At 40.7% G+C, this 17,739-nt stretch overlaps 6 protein-coding genes across 7 annotated transcripts; 2 read left to right on the top strand and 4 right to left on the bottom strand.

The window, feature by feature from the left end:
* Positions 1-7: 7 nt before the first annotated feature.
* LOC108862092 (uncharacterized) lies at positions 8-2,599 on the bottom strand. 2 transcript variants are annotated; one of them, XM_056986487.1, is made up of 3 exons: positions 2,413-2,599; positions 1,517-2,265; positions 8-1,419 (listed from the first exon to the last, which is right to left on the bottom strand). In XM_056986487.1, the coding sequence occupies exons 2-3, from the start codon at positions 2,228-2,230 to the stop codon at positions 181-183; spliced, it is 1,953 nt and encodes a 650-aa protein (XP_056842467.1). In that variant the 5' UTR covers positions 2,231-2,265; positions 2,413-2,599; the 3' UTR covers positions 8-180. The 2 variants fall into 2 exon arrangements, with proteins under 2 accessions (XP_056842467.1, XP_018491626.1); XM_018636124.2 differs by lacking the exon at positions 2,413-2,599 and having other exon boundaries at positions 1,517-2,403.
* A 1,526-nt stretch (positions 2,600-4,125) lies between these two features.
* LOC108857114 (uncharacterized) lies at positions 4,126-4,956 on the bottom strand. Its single transcript, XM_018631047.2, has 2 exons — positions 4,839-4,956; positions 4,126-4,675 (listed from the first exon to the last, which is right to left on the bottom strand). The coding sequence occupies exon 2, from the start codon at positions 4,668-4,670 to the stop codon at positions 4,293-4,295; it is 378 nt and encodes a 125-aa protein (XP_018486549.1). The 5' UTR covers positions 4,671-4,675; positions 4,839-4,956; the 3' UTR covers positions 4,126-4,292.
* Positions 4,957-6,561: 1,605 nt separating this feature from the next.
* On the top strand, positions 6,562-10,151 carry LOC108862990 (peptidyl serine alpha-galactosyltransferase). Its single transcript, XM_018637274.2, has 8 exons — positions 6,562-7,149; positions 7,314-7,484; positions 7,579-7,822; positions 7,911-8,114; positions 8,206-8,681; positions 8,759-8,923; positions 9,009-9,252; positions 9,349-10,151. Exons 1-8 carry the CDS (start codon positions 6,848-6,850, stop codon positions 9,946-9,948), a joined length of 2,406 nt encoding a protein of 801 aa, XP_018492776.1. The 5' UTR covers positions 6,562-6,847; the 3' UTR covers positions 9,949-10,151.
* A 532-nt stretch (positions 10,152-10,683) lies between these two features.
* Positions 10,684-12,025, top strand: LOC108857292 (protein WVD2-like 7). Its single transcript, XM_018631254.2, is given in 6 exon segments — positions 10,684-10,864; positions 10,938-11,387; positions 11,459-11,553; positions 11,555-11,708; positions 11,792-11,862; positions 11,944-12,025. Coding segments are annotated over 6 exon segments (903 nt in total). The 5' UTR covers positions 10,684-10,813.
* An 819-nt stretch (positions 12,026-12,844) lies between these two features.
* On the bottom strand, positions 12,845-13,526 carry LOC108857291 (classical arabinogalactan protein 11-like). The gene has a single exon (XM_018631253.2). The coding sequence runs from the start codon at positions 13,424-13,426 to the stop codon at positions 13,016-13,018; it is 411 nt and encodes a 136-aa protein (XP_018486755.1). The 5' UTR covers positions 13,427-13,526; the 3' UTR covers positions 12,845-13,015.
* Positions 13,527-13,842: 316 nt separating this feature from the next.
* LOC108862378 (protein SIEVE ELEMENT OCCLUSION A) lies at positions 13,843-17,228 on the bottom strand. Its single transcript, XM_018636483.2, is given in 9 exon segments — positions 13,843-14,711; positions 14,819-15,283; positions 15,373-15,515; positions 15,615-15,724; positions 15,813-16,285; positions 16,373-16,453; positions 16,528-17,151; positions 17,153-17,185; positions 17,187-17,228. Coding segments are annotated over 9 exon segments (2,607 nt in total). The 5' UTR covers positions 17,214-17,228; the 3' UTR covers positions 13,843-14,060.
* Positions 17,229-17,739: the final 511 nt, after the last annotated feature.

The following is a 17,739-nucleotide window of genomic DNA, read 5'->3' as shown; positions in this document are numbered from 1 at the left end:
CCTCTCATTAAAAACAAACATACCCATATATTACTAAATGACGCTATCAAGTTATATTTTTGAAAGACAATTTTGTGCTAAAAGTTTTCAAAACATAAATTTTTAACAAAGCATACATAAATCCTTTCTTATGGTTTATAAAATCCATTGGTTGTCTCACCGGGGTTTGCTCTAACCAGGTTATACCAAGACAGTAGTAGCTGGTGTTTTCACAGACAAAGCTGAAGCACCAAAGCAGAAGTAATGGCTCTTCAATCTCCTCCTCACCTTTTTACTTTTCACCACCGGCTCAGAAGGTCCGGCTATGTTGGTATCGATCAACACTCCCTTCTGCTTAAGATCAACCATGCTTGACGTTGAAGAAGCGGAAGAAGAGTGGATGGATATTTTCGAAAATGAGCTCGAACGAGATCGCACCGAACCAAACCGTTTCTTCTTGGCTCTTGGACTCGACTGGTTACTTCTCACCGATAACGTTCTTTTATTGTTACTATTATTAGGCAGAGCAGGAGAGGAAGTGCTGCTGCTTTTTGAGAATCTCTGTCGGAGAGGCACATGAGTTTCTTGCGTCTCAGACGTGATGCTGATCTCTGAATCGTTTTTGGAATGGCCGCCAGGTTGTTTCTTGATTCGTGGCCACAGGAAAACGCTCTTCAGTCTCTCAGTTGTGGAGTTAACAGAAGCGTTTCTACATTTTTTGAGATGATGATTATTCTCACCCGTCACGTTTAGCTGAGAGATCTCAATGGAACAGGAGCTGGATCTCACGTGTCTAGTAGGGACATCTTCAAGTCTGGTGCTCAGGAATAACTCAGCGTCAGATGTCCTAAAACGAGCTCCTGGGCTGTAAAAGTTTCCTCTGTCCTTCAACTGAGAAGCGACCACACTTGTGATGCTTTGATCACGACAGCTGAACATCCCTCCCGCTGAAACCAACCGTCGGAACAGGAGATCAGACGTGGGAGACTGCGGCTTATGTCTGATGAGATCAAGCGGAGTCATACCAGAAGCATCCTTGATGTTAATATCAATCGATTTCACAGACATGAGCATCTCAACGAACTCAAGAGGAACATTTCGGGAGATTGCCAAGTGAAGAGCCGTACGTCCCTCCTTGTTCCTATAGTTGACGACATCGCAGGGGGAGTTGGAGGCAGCGGATGTGATGAGAAGGTTCATGAGCTCCGTGTGTTTGTCAAGCCTCTCGAACGCCGGAGTCTGGAAACCGGAGATGCCGGCGTGAAGGAAAGTGTCACCAGCGTTGTTTCTGGCGGAGATCAAAGATGGAGAGGCGGAGATCAGAGCCTCAACGAGATCAGCGTGGCCACGGAAGGCTGCCACGTGCAAAGCAGTGTTGCCTTGGCTGTCAATGGCGTCTATTATTAAAGGGCCGTATGAAGCCACAAGCTCTTTAACCACCTGCATCATCATCGCCAAGTTCAGATATCCATCCAAATGCTGTTTAATAGCTCTCTCTACATAATTTAGTAAAACAAAAAGTGAGATAGTTAGTTACCAGAGTCTTTCCTTTTCCGGCGGCTGCGTGGAGGATGGTGGAGCCCTGTTTGTCTCGGAAGGATAAGACATCTTCAGCAGAGCAATCACTAAGAAGTTCTCTGAGAATGACAAGATTGCCTCCTCTAGAAGCAGAGTGAACCGCTCTGTTCTTCATCTCCCTCTTGTAAGCCGCCGGAATATCGCTGTTTTGCTGATCAAAACAGCCGGTGGTTTCGAACCTAGGACTAACCGCGAAATCGTAAATCAGACGGAACACGTCGTGGTTTTTGCTTCTGGCAGCGGCGTAGAGTATGTCAGTGACGCCGTACTCTCCTTCGCCGAACACGAAAAGAGGATTCCTCTCGAGGAGATGGCGAACGAAACCTAGATCTCCTGCGGAGGCTGCCGTGTACATCAGCCAGCCGGCGTACCCAGACCGGATAAGAGTGTTGGCCTTGGAACCACCTTCTTCATCGCAGGAGGCGAGGAGTTTTCTGGCGACGCGTGACCTGCAGGCGGCGACGTCGTGGAAATGGGACTCGTCGTCCCAGACGGTCTCGAGGCGGCGAATTCTGCGGAGGGAAGTGATATTGATGAGGTTATTGGAGTCGATTCGGAGAAGCTCACGGACTAACTCGTACTGGCAGTTGGCTGCAGCGTAATCAATTGGAGTAGCGTACCACCACTGATCCCCGGTGCTCTCCCACCTCAGAGGGAAGTAGGTCGGAGTCATAGCAACGGTTGACTTGAGAGTTGTGTTCTGGAAAACTGAAAGAAGAGATAAGATATTTCTTGGCGAGCAAGGAAGAGAGACGACAAGAAGCAAAGGACTTGGTCAGGGAAGGTGACCTGAGGAGATTATGTTTTGAAACTATTTTTCAACTAATGAAAATGAAAATGATCATGTTTACTTGCCTCTATATTATATAACCGCAAGACTTCCCGTAACCGAACCTGGGGGTAATCTGGTGTCTTCACTACACCACTTATTAACCAAATATCAAGGAATAAATTTTCATTTGACAGAATAATACCGACACAAAAATTAACAGAAATATAATAATGGAGAGAAAAGAAAGTGATAAACAAATACAATAGTGGTGGTGAGAGATGCCTAAACTCTTGAAAGTGAAAAAGGGAGTGTTACTGTAATGATAGAGAGAGACACCGGGTCTTCTTTCCTACCAAGGGAATATGATAATAATGTGCAAAGAAAAGTTTAGACTGTATCAAAAAGTTAAATTACTTTTCCCTACGAGTGTTGAGTTAGTGAATTATCCAAATCAGCTTGAATCATGGGAGTGTTTAATTCGATATCAAACAAATTGAATGACGCAATTCAAAGACCAACAGATCCCAATATTCGTTACTCAGTCTAGGATCTCAGTTGTTAGAAAATTCATATACCCGTTGGTAGTGATGCACTATTTGAAATTGAATTACCCCAACGAAAACATTAAATGCCAATATTTACTTCTTTTTAGAACAAGAAAAAAAAATCTAGCTCATTTCATTTAAAGACATTCGTGCATATGCAAGTAAAATAAAACAACTAGAGATCAGATACCATGTGATACGCCTAAATTTTAGATGGAATAAAGTAATTAGACGACAAAAGATGGTAGCTTTTAAATAACATTTTAAAAAGAGGAATATAGGCCGACGTCAGTGATTAATGTGATTCGGGTGGCCAACTACACCCAATAATCTCATATTAGTACACGGGAAGGGCAAATTATGACCAGTAAGCAATTTAGAATGCTTGATCATTTTGCCGATAACCATACAGATTTTTTTAATTACAGAACATAAACATGGTCGATTAAGTTAGCATAAAAGTAAGAAAACAAATGGAAGGAACATGAAGATATATCAAACAAAGCAAGATATGGTTACGGTGTCACAAGAAGAAAATAGGCATGTGAGAAGAAAAGAAAGTTAGCTTTACTTTTTGTTATACATAAAAGCATGTGATGAGTGATTGAGTGGTGACTCGATTTCAAACTGTTTTTAACTTTTATGGGCATGGGGATATAGCCATAAAAAACAATAAGTAGCTACTTGTCACATACCAGCAATATCATAGCAAATCGACTAAACAAGACATTGGACAAAACCGGGTTCAAAATGGAAGCTCAACCGAACTGTTCATATAAGGTTAAAGGCAGAGGATGGTTGGGCTTGGTTTCAGGTTCAATCACCAGGCGACAAGAAAGCAATCATAGAAGTAATTAAACACAAAACAAGATGAGATTGCAAGTCAGAGGAGGACAAGTAAAGCAATAATGGAAGAGCAAAAGGGAGAAAGTGAATGATGTTTTAACTTTCTTTTGAAGATATTGAACCCCACACACAAGATGGAGACAGACAGCAAGAGTTGGTATCCACCCACCTAGAGAAGAGTGATGAAGCAATATCAATAATACTACAGGGCTCCATGAAATGCTAAGACAGTAAATAGTACATTTGATAGCTAAAACTGAAGAGGTACACACCAGTACAGTAGCATCTTTAAGAACCATCCAACTCTGTCCGTAAGAAAATTAACAAAAGGTAGCTAGTGTTACATTTGTTGAACATATCATTTGGTCTAAAAGAAAAAGCAATAATAGCCAAAGAGTTCTGAAATGCAGAGATGAAACAGCAATTCTTATTGGGTCTACTAAGAAGAAAACTTATAGACTCTCAGATAATGTAACATAACTGGAAGTAAGAGCAGGATGATGATAAATAATCTCAACTACATTCAAAGAAGATTAAGCAAAATCAAAGAAGGGCAAAGGAAGGAATCTCTCTTAGTTCTTGGCCTTGATGGAGTTGTTCTCCTTGATTTTGGAACGGGTGTCAAGCTTGACAAAACGTTTGAGGTCATCGTAGGGAAGAGTCTCGACGTTCTTCCTCCTGAGCTCACTAAGGGCAGGTCGAATATGGAGAAGACGCCAGAGCCAATCAGGGTAGTCAGAGTCTGGAAGGATCTTGGGATCAGAACCGTCTTTGAGAGTGTTAGCACCAACAACGGTAGTGGATTTGATCTCTTTGCTCAGAGACGAGCCTTTAGGAGCATCGCTGCCTCCTCCTTTCCCACCTTTCTTCGCTTTACCAGCCGCTGCTGCCAACGTTCTCCGCACCACATACTTGGATCCACCCGTTATCAATCCGATACGGTAATTCATTTCTCCTGTTTATTAGACAATAAATTAGGGTTTATGCAAGTAACGATTTACGATTCAAATCTTAAACATAAGGTTTCATCAACCACTGGATCGACGAGAAACAAAAGGTTTTATCTATCAAATGGATCAACGTAAGCATTGGTGAAGGTAGGAAATGGAACAACTTACTTGGGAGTTTCAGAGAGTGAACGCGGCTGAGAGGAGGGAGAGAGCGAGGAAACGCAATCAGCCAACCAACCAACAACGCTTTTCCTTTTGAGCCGGCCCGAAAGTTTCTAGGGCTGGGCCAAACACCAAAATACATTTAAGAGAAATATATATTTTTGAGCCGGCCCGACAGTTTCTAAGGTTGGGCCGAACACCAAAAATATTTAAGAGAAAAAGACACTTTTGAGCCGGCCAGAAAATTTCTAGGGTTGGGCCGATTTTAGAGAAAAAGACAAAGTAGTTACGAGTTAGCTAGCTAACAGCTCCCAGTCCATTACACTATATCATAAACCCATCGGTACATGCAAATATTTTGTGAGTCTCTATGTACTGGCAATTCAAGATTTTTTTTATTTAATTTTTGGTAAAAATTTCAAGATTCTTTGTTATATAGAAATAAAATATGAAGATCAAAGTACGGGAAACAACAAAATCGCAAAACTTATAATCGTTTTGGTTTATTTTTCATACCCAAAAAAACCCAATTTATTTGACAATAGTATATATATAGAAGTTTTTGTTTATTAGTTACAACAACATTTATTTGATGATAAATAGTATTAGTTTTGGTTTGCGAACAACAACAGAGAAGTTTGAAACTTGGTGTAGATCCCACGATCACAGTAACGACGAATGAAAACAAATTCATCAAAGAAAAGAAGCTAGAGAACCAATGTCGAGTGAAAGGAGATACATATATAGTTCAGTTACAAGATGAGAACCAAGACAGTAACAGTAGTCGCTACTGTTGCGGAGATTAGCTGTGGGCAAACGGTGAAAGTGGCTGCGTTTGGAGGTGGAGGTGATATTGGACGAGTTTTGTTGGTTCCACCAAAGTGACCACCATCACTACTCGGTGATGGTGAAGGAGCCATTGCTGGAGGAACACGTTTTTTTCCTCCTTTACCATATGAACAATCAGCAGCCATAATCAACATGGCCAAGACGAGAACACAAATCATTAAGGTGAAGGAGACCAAAGACCTCATCGCTGCAATATTTGATCCTTTCTCTCTTTTTTTTTTTGTTTGTTTGTTAGTTAGTTAAAATGATAAAAAGCCAAATCGGAAGAGAGAATATATAATATACACTCAATTGGCAAAATAGTTTACTGAGGGAGAATGAGTCAGATTCGTGTTCGTTAGTGGCTTGAGGCAACATAACTTGGTCTCCTCCATGTAATCACACCAATAAAAGAATATATAACAGACCAAAATGATGATTCTGATAAGAACAAAAGTATGTAAACAAACAATTATTTCCCCCACTAAAGACAAGATAAAAATTGTTTAGAAAAGCAGAACAAAAAAAATCATTGAAAAATATCACAGGTTATAAGTTTCCGATAAAAAAACTGATAATCAATGAACTGATATATACACACACACATATATAAAATAAATAGGTTTTCTATAACTTTAAAAGAGTTGCATAAAACAATGAGAGTGAATATATTAATACTAAATATAGCATGTAGATGAATTTTAATAAGGAAAAAAGAAATGGCCTTGTATAGACAAGTCAATATAGATGCCTGAATGTACACCAGAATAAACGCAGATTTGGAAGTAATTAAATAAATTAATCGGATAACTTAATTAGGAGAAAAAAAAAAAGAAAGCAAACGCTGGCAACTCGCCGTGTGTTTGGAAGTACGTGAGAGGGCCACTAGCACACGTCTCGCCGGAGCCAGATTTCGTCGATTTAGAGTCGTCCTTACTCCCCAATTACGCAAAAAATAAAAAACGTAATTTTTTTAAAAAAAATAAGAGTCTTTTGATAATTCGAAAGATGTCTGAATTTGAGAAAGAAAAATATTGAGAGTAGGCAGTTCGTCGTGGTGACCACTACTACTACCTAATCATAAGTTCCACCTGTTGTCTTGTTGTTTATTACAAGGACAAAGGATCCTCTTTCTCCATGCATTGACTTTTTTTCGGTCTCTCTCTGTTCCATTTCCTCCTTCCAAGATGCGGTTGGGTTTGATCACGGTGATGATTGTGGCAGCTGTCACGTTGGGTATAGGGGAGGCGGATGAATGGGGTCAAAGGGCGCCGTATCGGATCCATACGCTGTTCTCGGTGGAGTGCCAAAACTACTTCGACTGGCAGACGGTTGGTCTGATGCACAGCTTCAAGAAATCACGACAACCCGGTCCGATTACCCGGTTATTGAGCTGTACCGATGAGGAGATGAAGAATTACAGAGGCATGGATCTAGCTCCCACTTTCCGCGTCCCCTCTTGGAGCAGGCACCCTAAGACCGGTGACTGGTAAAATATAGAATACACAAACTCTCTAAGTCATTCTCTTACTTTGTTAGTTAGGTGTGAGAGACAGAACCCCCAAAATTGCATGTCTTTGTTTCGATTTTTGCTTGATCCAAGTTATATGTATTCAGGTTTTAAATCCTTCTTTTTTTTTGGGTTAAAATAAGGTACCCAGCAATTAACAAACCGGTAGGAGTTCTTCACTGGCTTCAACACAGTGAAGATGCAAAGAATGTGGATTGGGTGGTTATTCTGGATGCTGACCAGATCATCAGAGGTCCTATCATCCCTTGGGAACTTGGTGCTGAAAGGGGTCGACCCTTTGCTGCCCACTACGGGTACGGTACCCTTCTTACCTTGATTATGAATGATCTTTGTTACTACTTTCATTGCTTTTCTCACACACCTCTTTACAATAAAAAAAAAAAACAGCTACTTGGTCGGCTGCGATAACATGCTTGTCCGATTGCACACAAAGCATCCTGAACTCTGTGACAAAGTTGGGGGTCTTCTCGCTATGCACATGGATGATCTTCGCGTCCTTGCCCCTCTTTGGCTTTCCAAGACTGAAGATGTTCGCCAAGATACTGCTCACTGGTCCACCAACCTTACCGGTGATGTTTACGGCAAAGGTTGGATCAGTGAGATGTATGGTTACTCCTTCGGTGCCGCTGAAGTAAATTCTCCTTCTCTCTTTTTGCTCTTGCTCTCTTTTATATTTGTTTTGATTTCCATTATTAACAACAACAAAAAATGATCGACAGGCAGGACTAAAGCACAAAATAAACGACGACTTGATGATATATCCAGGGTATGTTCCACGAGAAGGTGTTGAGCCTATTCTCATGCACTACGGTTTGCCTTTTTCCATCGGTACAAACTGGTCTTTCACTAAACTTGATCACCACCAAGACAATATTGTCTATGACTGCAACCGTCTCTTCCCCGAGCCTCCTTACCCAAGAGAGGTACCTACCCGCTAATTTAAGTACTACCAACTCCACTTCAACTGATGGATATAAGTAACTACTGAGAAAACACTTTTTTCCATTAATATAGGTGAAAATGATGGAACCTGATGAGTACAAGCGAAGAGGTTTACTCTTGAGTCTAGAATGTATGAATACATTGAACGAGGGACTCATACTGCGTCACGCTGAAAACGGGTGTCCCAAACCAAAGTGGTCTAAATACTTGAGCTTTCTCAAGAGCAAAACTTTCATGGAGTTAACAAAGCCCAAGCTGCTTGCACCGGGAAGTGTACATCTCTTGCCAGACCAACACCAGCCTCTTCCCGTCCATGAATTCAAAGGACCTTATCCAAAGATCCACACACTGTTTTCCACAGAATGCACAACTTATTTCGACTGGCAAACAGTTGGGTTCATGCACAGTTTCAGGTTAAGCGGTCAGCCTGGAAATATCACTCGGCTTCTGAGTTGCACAGATGAAGATCTTAAAAAGTATAAAGGTCATGACTTGGCCCCGACGCATTATGTTCCTTCGATGAGCAGACATCCTCTCACAGGGGATTGGTAAGTTTTAATATCAGGGGGGGGTTTGAAGGTTATTATAACTTGGATCTTGGTCTCTGATATTTGGACTGAAACAGGTACCCGGCAATAAACAAACCGGCAGCAGTTGTTCATTGGCTTCATCACACGAATATAGATGCAGAGTACATAGTAATTCTCGATGCTGACATGATCCTAAGAGGACCCATCACTCCTTGGGAATTTAAGGCAGCTCGGGGACGTCCAGTTTCAACTCCTTATGAGTAAATAAATATGCATCTCTTTTTTTTATCGCTTTAGAAGAAGATAAGCATAAAATCCTGTTTTTGTTTTTGTTTTTGTTTGTAGCTATCTAATAGGATGTGACAACGAGCTAGCAAAACTTCACACGCGGAACCCGGAGGCATGTGATAAAGTAGGAGGAGTGATAATAATGCACATAGAGGACCTGAGGAAATTTGCAATGTACTGGTTGCTGAAAACGCAGGAGGTTCGAGCAGACAAAGAACACTACGGAAAGGAGTTAACCGGGGATATTTATGAATCCGGTTGGATCAGCGAAATGTACGGTTATTCCTTCGGTGCTGCTGAGGTACAAACCCCCCCTTTTAATTCAAAATAGTAGTAATGCCAGAGAGACTCTCTCTCTCTCAAATAAAATACTTACTTTTTACATATAAATTTGCAGCTGAATTTGAGGCATATCATAAAGAAAGAGATATTGATATACCCTGGTTACGTTCCTGAACCGGGTGTTGACTATCGAGTTTTCCATTACGGACTTGAGTTCAGAGTAGGGAACTGGAGCTTCGACAAGGCCAATTGGAGAAACACCGATATGATCAACAAGTGCTGGTCTAAGTTCCCGGACCCGCCTACTCCTTCCGAGGTTCACGAAACAGACAATGATCTACGGCAAAGAGACCTGCTCAGTATTGAATGTGGACAGAAGCTAAACGAAGCTCTGTTGCTGCATCACAAGACAAGGAATTGCCCTGAACCTGGATCTGAGTCTGAGTCAACTGAGAGTATCTCCTTTGGTTCCAGGAAAGTGGGTAAACTTGAAACAAAACAAGCCAACAAAGGAAGCGATGAGGACACCACCACGTCTGAAGGGGGGAGATTCAGCAGGTTGAAGATGTGGGTGATCGTTGTGTGGGTGATATCTGGAGTAGGGTTCATGGTAGTGATGCTATGGGTCTGCTCCACTCGTAAAGTCAGGGCCAGAGGTAAAGGTTACAGAAACAAGAGACGAACTACTTCCTACTCCAAGACGGGTTTTGAATGAATGATCCAAGGAATGGTGGCTCTCATTTTGGCTTCAAAACTCTTTCAGCCATTGTATTTGTAGAGAGATACAAATTTAAAAAAAAAAAAAAGTGACTCGAGAGGAGGATATTATTCCTCACAAAGTCATATAGAGTTTATTTGTATTCTTAAGGATTTTGTTCTTTGTTTTTTCTTTAAAGAATTCTAAATTGGTGTTTCGTTCTTCAAACTTGCAAAAGGAACCAAAATCTCAATCTCTTAGTTCATAACAGCACGACATTAGGGACAATCTGGAGAATGTCTAATGTCTCCAGCAACCTTTTAACCAAAGGTCACTTGAGTTTAGTAGCCCAAGTGTAAGTCAGTAGTCCCACTTCCAATGGATAATTTCTTTTTTTTTTATTATTATATATATACGGATAAGGAAGAAGATTTCACTTTAGAATTCTTATAGAAATTTGGTGTTGGATTCAAAAAAATTAATCTTCTGTTAATATAAGCGAAATATAAATAAACATGTCTAAGAGAAGAAAACTATTGAAAACATTAACGTGTAATCTTAAATGAAAATATAATACTTTAGAAGAAAAAATGATAATATCTTTTATATTACGGACTACTTACTTTATCTCATAAAGTGTGTGCCTTTTTTATCTATCAACGGGAAAAAAACAGACATGGTCCCAGACTACCTGCAAAATTTTGAATTCAAATTTAAACAGTGAAAAAGCTAAATACAACGGACAAAAATCCACATTTCCACTTTTCTACTTTGGATTTTTGTTTTAAGCAACTCTTTCTTATATTGCAAAACAAATTTGGGAACTTTGTAACTAACTAATTTTCACTTGACTGTCAGTAAAATTAACATTGTTCCAAAGAGCATGGGAGAATCTGCTTGCCTCATGCAGCCATTCTCATACGCAGCTCCACAGGTTCTTGCTTTTCTATCAGTTTATTTGCTTAAAGAGATTTGTAACAAAGATGTATCTTGTTGTGTAACAACAGGGAGATTCTGTTGGTGGTTTAGGACAGTCAGTGTCCTTTGGGAGATTCATGTCTGAGAAACTTGATTGGGAGAAATGGTCATCATTCCCCACACAGAACCGTTATGTGGCGGAGGCAGAGAGATACTCGAGGCCAGGGTCTGTGGCTCAGAAGAAAGCCTTCTTCGAAGCTCACTACAAGAAACTCGCTGCTGCAAGAAAAGCTGCTGCCGAAGAGGCACTGTTGCTTCAAGAAGTTATCAATGGCGGAGGAAAGAAAGAATCAGACCCGGTTCTTGAGATTCCAAGAATCAGACCCGGTTCTTTAGATGCTGATACGAAGGTAGTTGCAGAAAAAGTAAGCAGGTGTGATGAGAAAGAGAACCGTGGGAAGAAGCAGCCAGAGATTAATGGCAAAGGCTCTACTACCGTTGAAGAAGAACAAAAGACGCCTATGACGATGATGCTTAAGGTATAAAGTTTTCTAATTACTAGTGTTGATGATATAAAGTTTTCTTCATCTGTTACACTTGTTTGCAGAAGAAGAAATCAAAAGAAGCACAACCAAAGAGCGGTACAAAACCACCGAGACTCGTCTCTAAGCTCAATAATATATCGGAGAGGACTCCAAGTCAAAAAAAAGCCTAGCAGCTCCTCTTACAATTTCACACCTGCAAAAGAGTTCAATAGGTTGGTGTCCATCATAAGGAAGATTGATGGATCATCATCAAGAGTTTCTTCTTCTAAGCTAACCAAAGAATGCAAAACTCCTCTCCGGACACCATCAACCAAGGTTCTTAAAATAAATAAAAAGAGAGTGTTTTACGTTAGGGCGTATAACCAAGAAGAGTGCCTTCTTATGTTCTGTCTTTGTAGGTGTCTACAAAGGGAATTGTGGAGGACTCTTCTTTGTCCACACCCACACCTTTGTCTAGTAACAACACAAGGTAAAAAAACACTGCCTTAATTAGAACCTTCTTGCTTGATGTGTGGGTTAGAGAAGTAATCATGAGGAGGTGTTAAAACAGTAAGTGCAGAGGGAAAACAGGTCATGGTTCTTCTTCTACCAAGACAGGTCGAGGAAGGTGGAATTTCCTCCCTGCAGAGTAAGAACTCTTCTTTAATAATCAATCAAAATTGAATAATTACCTCAGCAGCTTAAATGCATAATTTGTGTCCGTGTTTTATTTGCAGGACACCGAGCTGTTTCACACCGTTTGGCTTAAGAACAGAGGAGAGAGCCGAGAGAAGAAAAAAGGCAAGTTTTTTTTTTCTTTTCCTTTCTTGGTTTCTACGCTTTCATCTTGCCGTGTACAATTATTTGTAAATGGGCTTCTTGATGTGTTTCAGAAGCTAGAGGAGAAATTCAAAGCCATGGAGGAGGAGAAGGAGGAAGAGAGGAGGAGTGTGGGGAACAAAGAAAGTAAACTACGGCAAAGGCTATGCTTCAAGGCAAAGCCACTTCCAAATTTCTACAAACAGAGACCTAAATCCACTGACCAAACTAACAAGGTATAATAAATAAGCTCATCTTTTAATTTTTTTAAATGTATGCCAAAGAAGTTGATAAAAAGATAATACATTTTTGTTTCGTGTCTGTCTGATAAAGTTCTGTTTTCTGTCTTTTTGTAGGCTCTGTTACGGTAGCAAGCAGAGAGATGTTAAAAAGATAAAATCATACATCTTTCGGAGATATGAATTGTTGTTATTATATTGCGCAGTCTTAGCGCCTGTGTATGGAGGAGGATTTCTGTCTGTCTGGAATCCTTCAACTACTCTTTTTTTTTTCTTTCTCTTTTAAGTTTACAAAGAGACACATTGGATTTGATCATTTGTATTAACGTTTTGTAATTTTGTGTTCTTTATATCTTTTTCCCCTCTCTCTTTTAAAAAACCACAAAACAAACTGGAAACTACGTAGACAAAGCATAAAAAAAATGTTACAAGAACATATTAGTAGTATAATTAATTTAATTAATAATAGGTCCGTTTAATCTTTTGATAACAATTGGCATATAAGTAAGATTTGGTCACACAAAGTCAGTCATATGATTCGTCCCAAACAAGGTTGTCGTTTTTTTTTAAAAAAAAACAAACTTCTTAGAGAGAGAAGAAGAAGAATCCGAGGGCGGCGACAGTGCCGGCGATGGAGAGCTTCACGTTAGTGGCGCTGCCATCAAGTACCTCGGGGCCAGGGGTGGGTGCATCGGATGATGGTCCATCAGCAGAAGCCTCTGGGGTAGGAGCTGGTGGGGAGGAGACGGTGGGTCCCTCGACAGATTCAGTGGGGCTGTTTCCTGTGTAATCGTCTTCGGCTGTTGGTTCCTCTGCCACAGGGGACGATGCTTTGGGTGCGGATGCTGAGGTGGAGGATTTGGGTGCAGCAGCCGGTGCCTTGGTGGCGGGTGCCTTGGTAGGGGAGGCGGTGGGAGCAGCTGAGGGTGCCTCAGCAGCGAATGCGGTGGCCACCACCAAAGCCAATAGACCAAATACTACAAATTGACGTGCCATTTTTCTTTTTTGTAAAAAGGATTGAAGGTGTTCCAAAGCTTAAGCAGTATGTATTATTTATTTATTTTCTTAATACTGCTAAAGCTTTAGATGAAGAAACCTAAGACGACAATGTGTTGGATTTATATGTTTTCAGTGGTGAGATATTTTAGGAAAACCCCACGGATTTGAGAGAATAATGGAGATCCATAGCCTTATTTTAGAAAATTTGTCTGTTTCATATATTTGTAGCAAACTCTTATATTCTATAATTAGATTATCAAATACTAAATTTGATAAAGGTACAGTTTGGAAAACATAGGAAAAATACGCCCTACTGTTTTGAAAAAAAATAAACAGTATTGATGTATGGAATTGATGTTTTTGGAAGCTTAACTTGGAAAAAAAAATATTAATCAACTTTAAAAAAATAAGAGTTGGCTACAAATACATAAATTTTTTATTATTATCCAAATCATAAACACACAAATTTCAGTACAAAGATTCTGCTTTCATAGACCAGAAGCAGCAGCAGCAGCAGCAACAACCACATGAATGAAGTAGAGAAATACAACAAGTATATTTAACTGAACGAGAAAAAAAAAAGAGATGAACTTTGGTTTTATTAAGAAGCTTCCAGATCAGCATGGTCCCCTTACTCAAGGCAGCATTGGTACAAGTAATACTTTTCCATGGTCCTACGGCACTCGGTGCACTCCACCTCATCAGGTATAATCCCAGCGGTCTCAGGAAGCATGAACCTTGTGCAGTGGTGTTGTGGAAGACGCATCAAGAGATGATCGTTGAGTGCTTTCAGAAAACCATGTGTGGGAATGTTGACTTCCCATTCGTTGAATTCGGACAAACCCTTGGAAAACAAGTTCCCCTTGGCTCGAACCATCAAGTCTGCAGTTTTACTCACCAGTCCCCAGCCATCTCCTTCTCCTCCAAAGCCTAGTAAAGCAACAATTTCTTGAAGAACAAGGTCTTTTTCCTCTTCTTTAAACCCTTGTCGACCTTTTGTTCTTTGGGCTCTAAGCATCCTTTGTTTCGACTCCCACATGCTCTCTACCCTTGTCCAGAAAAACCAGATCTGAAACAAGTCCGGCAATGTATGGCTGAGGTTTTCTTCTCGGATTGTATTGATTATCGGCTGGATTCCATTCTTAGGGTTTCTTTTTCCAACATAAACCATCTCGATTTGAATGTTTGCTGCTTTTGCGACACTACGCCACAGACTAGTGAAGTTCCTGATCCATTGCATGTCTTCTCCACCATATAAACATATGTATTTTCCCTCAACAAGCTGATATAAAGAAAAAACAATAAAAAATTACTCATCTCCTGCAAATTACTTGTGACACAAGAAACATGATTTCATAAACAACAGATGTGTTTTTCTTCAAAGGAAACCTGGTTGAGGGAGTGGGGATCAGTGCCATCAATCAAGAACTCAAGATTCCACTCCTGTTCACTCCATAAGTCATGTTCCCTTGAGGTGGTGAAGGGATACGCGAATGTTTGCCAGATCCAGACCATGGGGAAAGCGTTAGTGGACATAACTTGGCCTTTGGGATCAAGTGCAACGAGTATAGATCTGTTCTTGAATCCCCACCATTCTCTCATGAACCTTACCGCAGCTCTTCTTAACTTACGAGGCTCTCCAAGAACGTACCACTTCATGTTGAAATGAAGTGACTCGAACTTGGCATCATGAGCGTCTGTCCATAAATCTTGAACTGGAACCCATAGAATCTCGAATGATTGCTGCCATGCTTCCGTGTAGAGGGATTCCAGAATGTAGAGCTCTTTTTCGATGTTTTCTAGGTCTGATATTAGAAGCAGCACGTGCTTTTGGGTGAGCACGTTGATCCCAACCTGTTTAATGATTCAAAACAGAGCATGTGATGAAAGAGAGAGAGAGAGATAGATTGTATAGAAAGAGATTTAGTGGTATTGGTGTTTACACGTCTCTTTGAATCACCAGCTCCATGGTAAAGAAAATCAATAGGTCTGAGAAGACGAAGGAGAGGAGGAACAACGTCAACGTGAATGATAGTAGTGAACGTCTGAATGAGTTCTTGGTACTCTTCTTCAACTATACCTTCCTCTGTAACATAGAGCTTAAGAGATCAGACAAACAAAGAGCAAAAAAGAGAGCTTAAAACAAATATATATATATATATATATATATTATTATTATTTTTACCAATGGTGAGGTGACTCTTCTCGAGTTGTTCAAGCAGGTAAGCATTGATCTTCCTAAGCCTCTCACTATTCTCATGTATCTCCGAAACTTCCATAAACGACATGACTTGGCTGAAAACCCCAGATGAGTAATTTTTAAACTGTTTTCTTGCAGGTCAAGAAAGCTTCGAAATCACAAAGAAAAAAAAAGTGTACTTACTCCTGCTTGAAACCGCTGGCCCCGCTGATATGAGAAACGCAGATCAGAACACTGCGGAGAATCCAGTAAACCGCGGTGGGAATATGATCGGTAAACGCAGCAGTGATATGGTTAGGTGGGAGTTCATAGATCCGGATGATGGTAGTGGTGAGATCAACCATGTCTTGCATCAGAATCCTGGTCTTGTCGAGACGCTGGTGCAACGCGTTCTGCCTAGAGAAGATGCTAGGGAGCTGTTTGATGAGTGCCAGAGATTTAGTTAGCTGATTTGTTGCGTATGTTTCCGCAAGGAGGAGAAAAACGCCATATTTCACGGCCAAAGCGGCTAGGACAAGGACTAGCTTAGCATCCCAACGGTATTTGGAGACAAGGGACAGAACAGAGAACGTCGTCGTGTTGCGGCTGTCTAAATGAAGCCCTGATGTCATCATGCCGCCGTGAGAATCACCGCCATGAAGACACTTGCACTCGATCTGACATTTGATACTATTTTTTTTTAGAGTATGAAATCACATACTAGTTAAAACAAGAAAGCTTCATATGAGTATATTTATTTATACCTCGCAAGTGATTTGATCGATGAGGTCAGCGAAAGTTGCAAAGGAGGTATGATCAGCGTAGTCCTTGAACACCAGTGACGGCTGCAAAAAGTTTAAAAATATTTATAATCTCGAAAATGGTGGGATTAATTGTGGAGCAAGAAACAAAAGAAAACCTTAGAAGCAGAGGAGGAGGAGTCAATGGATGGGACGTAAGAGTTGAAGATGTCATCAACAACGGAGAGAAGCGATTTGACATCAAAGAAGACCATGTCTGGACTATGAGTCTTCAAGACTCTGTCAGCCATCACTCGGTCATCAGAAAGTGAAAACACGGGTCTCCCATTTCTCTGGAAAGCTTGGTTCTTTCCAGGTCCAAATCTTCCACCCAGGGAGTTGTGACCTAGTGATCTCGGAACCAAGGAATGTCTACTGTTTGCATCGTGGAGATCCTCAGATGAATGAGGATGATGCGCGGCGGTCTTAGGGACTACAGAACCGATATTCTTCTCGGCCTCATGATCCATCACCTTATTATTATTATTATTATTATGTGGAGGAGCAGCAATATTGTGATGCTGGAGAGCATCTGAATGTTCACCAAAGGGTTTGTCTTCGTGAGTTCTAGGGGCTAAGGGACGCCTACTCTCGCCTAAGTTATCAGCAGCCAGCTTCTCCTGGGCAGATCTTGGGATCAGAGAGACCCTTTTGAGAGGATCGGCAGGTGGGTCAGTGAAGGGCTTTGGGTTCAACTGGAAGCGTTGGGCCATCTTGGCGAGGAGGTAGCGGTTGAAGAAGAAAAATCGATATGTGAAGTGAAGTATACGATGTGTTTGTGGTGAATGCTTGGGTTAGTATCCATGTGTGTATATATATATTTAGGTTAAAAGGTATTGAACCCCAGAAAAAAAAGAAAAGAAAAGAAAGAGAGGCAACTTTGAATCAACTTCTTTGCTTTGTCTTTGGTTCAACACTTGTGTTTTGTGTCTTTGACACTTCCATATACAGTTTCTTCTACTCTGCTCACTTTTATTTTTGTTTTGATGATGAAGATTAATATAAATTAAAAAAGAAGACAACATGATACACGTTGCAAGGGACAATAGCTACCTTGCTTGGATAGTGTTCATTCTCCATGAATCTACCTACTAGTATCTATATTATTAATTTTCACATGTTTATTGGTATGGCATGTGTCTCAAGTCTCTCAGCTCATGCACTGTTTCCTGTGGGTATGAATAGAATTCACAGTCAGGGATCGACGTTAAGTTCGGTCTGCCCTTCGTTGTTGAGTACTAAGTTTTGGATCTTACGGGCAGAGAGGATAATTGGTAACGTATAGTTTTCAGTGGTTTTGTTAGATATGTTAGTGACTCTTGGTCAGATGG

This window comes from Raphanus sativus, chromosome 5 (genome assembly GCF_000801105.2).
Source record: "Raphanus sativus cultivar WK10039 chromosome 5, ASM80110v3, whole genome shotgun sequence".
Classification (NCBI taxonomy): Eukaryota; Viridiplantae; Streptophyta; class Magnoliopsida; order Brassicales; family Brassicaceae; genus Raphanus; species Raphanus sativus.
Note: the sequence above shows the minus strand (reverse complement) of the source record. Positions and strands in the feature narration are given on the sequence as shown.